At 36.0% G+C, this 5,260-nt stretch overlaps 2 protein-coding genes across 2 annotated transcripts; both read right to left on the bottom strand.

The window, feature by feature from the left end:
* Window positions 1-1,264: 1,264 nt before the first annotated feature.
* LOC145636878 (uncharacterized) lies at window positions 1,265-2,443 on the bottom strand. Its single transcript, XM_081688415.1, has 4 exons — window positions 2,264-2,443; window positions 1,946-2,182; window positions 1,580-1,774; window positions 1,265-1,480 (listed from the first exon to the last, which is right to left on the bottom strand). Exons 1-4 carry the CDS (start codon window positions 2,441-2,443, stop codon window positions 1,265-1,267), a joined length of 828 nt encoding a protein of 275 aa, XP_081544541.1.
* A 324-nt stretch (window positions 2,444-2,767) lies between these two features.
* On the bottom strand, window positions 2,768-3,782 carry LOC145636876 (uncharacterized). Its single transcript, XM_081688414.1, has 2 exons — window positions 3,619-3,782; window positions 2,768-3,431 (listed from the first exon to the last, which is right to left on the bottom strand). The coding sequence occupies exons 1-2, from the start codon at window positions 3,780-3,782 to the stop codon at window positions 2,768-2,770; spliced, it is 828 nt and encodes a 275-aa protein (XP_081544540.1).
* Between the last annotated feature and the right edge of the window lie 1,478 nt (window positions 3,783-5,260).

Below are 5,260 nucleotides of genomic sequence, written 5' to 3'. Positions count from 1 at the left end.
CTTAATATAATTAAGCATTTAAATCCGTGTTTATCATTTTTAAATCAGATTTTATCAAAACAAACACTTTTTTTTTTTTTTATTTCAAATCAAATTCATTGTTTCTCTAAAAAGATAATTATCAATCCTAACTCTATTAGAATTTTTTTTTTTTTGGTAAATAGAGATTTTATTACCAAAGTAAACAAAGTGTAGCATAAAAAGTTAATGCTTACAAAAGCTAAGCAAAAACTCTCCCCAAACACCAAAGACCAAAAGGCCATACAACCACAAAACAAGTTCTAAAGCCAAGCCTAGCCACCTTCTATGAAGGTCTAGGAGACAAAGAACAACTACTGGCCTCAAGCAACTGGCCACCTTTTAGGAAAGGTTCCAGAAACAAGGACCAGACAAGAAACCTAAACAAAACTGAATAAAACACCAGCAAACACAAAACAACTACAATAACAGCAGATGTCTATCAGCAACAGAACACCTGCAAGCAACTCTAAAAATAATGTCCCTGAAAACAACCTCTATAGGCAAACAAACTCATGAAACAACTATATTATTCCTCTGAATCCAGATAACATAAACTATTTCAGCAAGTAACAACATATGAGTCTAGCTACAGCTCTAGATTTCAAGCAAAATCTGATGCTCCAGCTGACTTCTTGACAAAAAGGTTGGACTACTTTCCTGCACTTCAATAAAGTTAACACCTTATGCCAGATTTGTTTAAAATATGAGCATTCAAAGAACAAATGCTATGTACTCTCAACAGCATTCACACACAGCACACAAGTTGTATCACACAACATATTCCAAGTTTTCACCCTTTCTTTAGTAACAAGCCTATTATGCAAAGCCATCCATAGAATAAAAACACTTTTTGGGGAAGCTGCATTGTTGCAAACAAGTCTTCTCCAATCAGTTTTAGGATCTTGAGGTCTAAGAAGCCTATAATGTTTTTTAATTTGCATTCCATTTCCATGCTTCACTTTATCCCACCCTCCTATATCACAATAAATTGTCTACATTTTAGAATCCTTTTCAGAACCCGAGAACTTTTCTGAGGAAAAGGAGCTTCCCAAACATCCCTATACTTGAAATAGTAAATGTGAACCCATTTCACCCAAAAAGAATCAGCTTTATGAGTAATATCTTACAAAAGCTTAGTGATAGAAGAAATGTTCCACTCAAGGAGAGAAATCACATTCCAACAACCACTAACTTTAGGCAGACAAATTGTGTTCCAGGCTAATAAGGCTTTCCTTGAAGGATTTCACTTCCCAGTCAAAAGAAAAGCTCTGAACCTAGCTTCAATCTCTTTCAAAATCTTCTTAGGCAACGCAAAAATCTGAGACCAGTAAGTTTGAACACCAAAAAGAACACTCTTGACCAATTGGAGCCTACCAGCATATGAAAGGTGGTTAGCAGTCCAACCAGTAATTCTAGAAGTAACTCTATCAACTAGAGGTTTGCATTGACCAATAGTAAGCTTCATTGAAGAAAGAGGCACTCCAAGATATCTAAAAGGGATAGTTCAAGGAGGAACTCCAAGAACCTAAAGGAAAACAGTTTGATCAGTTTCATTTACCCCACCAAAGTAAGCTTCACTCTTCTCCAAATTTGCAGACAACTTTGAGGCCTCAGAGAACTTAGAGAATGCCTGGAACAAAAGCTGAACATATATTTCATCAGCTCTAGAGAACATAAGGAGATCATTTGCATACATTAAATGAGAGAGATGCATTTTCTCACATCTAGGGTGATAGTTGAAATCAGGAATGTCCTTCAACTCATGCAAACATCTTCACAAATATTCTATTCCAAGAGCAAATAGAAAGGGAGAAATGGGATCCCCCTGCCTAAGCCCTTTTCTTGCAGGAAAAGGAGAAGCAGGCACTCCATTAATAAGATTAGAGAATGAGACTATAGAAAGACAACTCATAATCTAAGAAACAAAGATACCAGGGAAACCTAACTCTTCCATCAATGTTGACAAGAAACTCCATCCAATAGAGTCATAAGCCTTTTTCAGGTCCACTTTGAGCATACACCTTGGGGTTATGAACTTGTTTGTATACCCCTTCATGAGCTCAGTTGCTAGCAGGATATTATCACCAATATGCTTCCGTAGAATAAAGCTAGCCTGAGCATCATCTACAACATCTCTAATTACCATAGCTAATCTTGGTGTCTAGATTTTAGATATAATCTTGTACAGAACATAACAACAAGCAATGGGTATAAAATCCTTGGCATAAGAGGGATTATGAACCTTAGGAACAAGAGTAACAGTTGTGCAATTCCACTCTTTCTGCATTACACCAGTTTCAAAAAATTCAAGAATAGCAATATAGATATCATGCTTGAAAATATCCCAAGCTTTTTGAAAAAATAAAGAATTGAACCCATCAATACCTGGGGCTTTTGATGTATCAATACCTTTCAAAGCCATATCAATCTCATCTAAAGATTTTCGGGCAATGAGAATTTGCTGAGCCTATCTAGAAAGCTGCCTCCCTTTTCTCAGGGTAATCAAATTAACAATTGGTTAGTAAACAGCTCTTGCTCCCATGAGATTCTTATAAAACCCTGTAATCTCATGCTCAATATCTTCAGGTTTATTCAAAAGAACATGATTTCCATCAAATATTGAATCAATCCTTTTCCTATTATTCCTGGTTTTCATAACAACAAAGAAATAATGACTGTTAAAATTACCCAATTTCACCCAATCAACTCTAGATTTTTGTTTGTAAATGCTTTCTTGAATATGCCCTCAATATTTGATCTTCTGAATACTGTCAGCTTCCTTGACAACTAAGTTAGGGTTATGGACTTTAGCAAGCAAGGTTTGAATTTTATGGAGAGAGTTGTGAGCAGCATCAATTCTAATCTCAATGTTGCTAGAATGCTTAGCATTCAGCTTCTTCATCTGTTCTTTAACAAGTTTCAATTTTGACCAAACATACTTCATGACATTATCAGATATAGGCCTCTGCCACGCAGTCTTCATATAATCCAAGAAAAGATCATGAGAAGCAAGACAATTCAAAAATCTGAAAGGTCTAGCTTTACCAAGAGAGGAAGAGAAGATTTGAAAGAGAAGAGGAGTGTGATCAGAAAGAGAAGGAGGAAGATAAATAGCTTCAACATGCCCAAATTGATCAATCCAAGCTTGATTAACCAGACCTCTATCAATCCTTGTACAAGTTCTAGGTCCATCATGAGCTTTATTAGACCAAGAGAAAGGCAACCCTTTACTCTTAATCTCAACCAGTTCCATTTCATCAATAAACTGCTGGAAATCCCTAGATTCATAATCAGTAACAACATTCCCATGAATCCTGTGTTCAGAATTAAGAACGGAATTGAAATCACCACCACATAACCAAGAAAGTCTAGGAGTAGACAAACTCCTAATTCCATCCCAAAGAGCTTTCCTATCATTAATAGAATGAAGCTCATACACAAAGGTACAACTGATTTGGGTAGCCAAATCCTTAATATTGAGTTAAAAAATGAATAAACTGCTCATGAATAGAAAGCACATCCAAAGTAACCCTATCATCTTCCAAGCCAACCTAGATTCTGCCTTTGGGATAGTGAGAAAGGTTGGTGATCCAAGACCAACGAATACCAATCTTCCTCTGCACATTAACAACATTCTTCAACTTGACTTTATTCTCAAAGAGAGCAATTACATCACAATTATTGTGAGAAAGTAGCTTTTTGACAACATCTACTATATTGAGTTCATTAAGACCCCTACTGTTCCATGTGATGATAATCATGACACCAGAGGGGGATTACCATCACCCCAACAGGATTAATAGTGAACCCTCCAGTCCCTTTAACCTCATTAGTCATCAGAGCAACATAGGCATTAGAAGTAACAACAACTATACCCTAAATTCTAGTGTCCTGAGTTTTAGTTTTCCTACCCACAATTCTCCACCCATCATCTGAATTATGATGTGTATAAGTGCCAACAGGTGTAACAACAGCTCCATGAACAGTTTTGTCAAGAACAGGATCAGCAGCAGCAGTTTGTGAAGGCTTAGGAACCCAAACTTGTTTAGTAATTGGTGCTATAGGTTTAGGAGAAACAGGCTTTGTAGCCTGATTCTGTTTTGCAGGAACAGGTTTAGCAGTGCAATCATGTCCTACCCTGTTGCAAGTAGAGCAAAAAGGAGGGGTCCATTCATATACCACTTTTAATTCCAGCAACTCACTTGAAGGGATTTTAACAAAAACAGTCTTAGTTAGGACCTTTGTCACATCTATCTCAATAAGCACCCTAGCAAAAGATACCCTAAGCTGCCTAGTTGTACACTCATCAACACAAATTGGAACTCCCAAGAGACTACCAATCCTGCTAAGAGTTTCAGCCCCCCAACAATTCAATGGCAAATTAGGGAATTTGACCCAAAGAGGGACACTCCTTAAAATCTCAGCATTAAAATCAAATTTAATACTCCAAGGTTTAATAATTGCAAGTTTGCCATAAAACATGTGAGGTCCAGCACAGAGAACAATGTTTTTATCATCAATGCAGCATCAGCACAACCAAGGAGCAGCAACCAAGAGCAGCAGCAACAACTTGTCTAAGTTAAGACAATCACATTCATATCTGCCTCAGGTCATTACCAAGGCTTTCTTCCCGATAAACTTCATCGCATTATGGAAATTATTAGCAAAGTCTCTAGTAGGTTCTGTAGCATATAAGATGGTGTTAGAGAACACTATGATAAGACCAGATAATTTCATGTTATTATCCATTCACTTTCATATAAGTTGCAGAAAAAACACGCTACTAAAAAGAATTTATAACTTATTTGATGATTTGATAAGTGGTCATCAATCATTGAAACGATAATAAATTCTAGCCTAGACTAAATAATGATCATATTGCTCAGTCTAGTAAAGAAGTCTTTTGTGCAATAAGATAAACCCAAAACTCGTAGACATTAAACCCTCTCCCCATTGGAATAACTCAATAAAATATCAAGCACCTCTTAGTCTTTACCTTGAAATTAAGCTTAATTTAATTTCAACAATCTACACAAGTATCTTTATTTAATAGAAGACATATATATTATTGGATCCACATACTACATAGTTGAATATAATTGTACCATTAGTTCATTATTACTCAAGAAAAAACAAAAATTTTGATGTGTAGCAGATTATAACAAGAAAAACAAGAAACTATTGTTGTCTATCTCTTGCACAACCACCATATACAAATAATATAATAAGGGGATATATG

The sequence above is a fragment of the Chenopodium album genome, chromosome 6 (assembly GCF_948465745.1).
Source record: "Chenopodium album chromosome 6, dcCheAlbu1.1, whole genome shotgun sequence".
NCBI lineage: Eukaryota > Viridiplantae > Streptophyta > Magnoliopsida > Caryophyllales > Amaranthaceae > Chenopodium > Chenopodium album.
The sequence above is the reverse complement of the archived record's forward strand: the minus strand, read 5'-3'. Positions and strand labels throughout refer to the sequence as shown.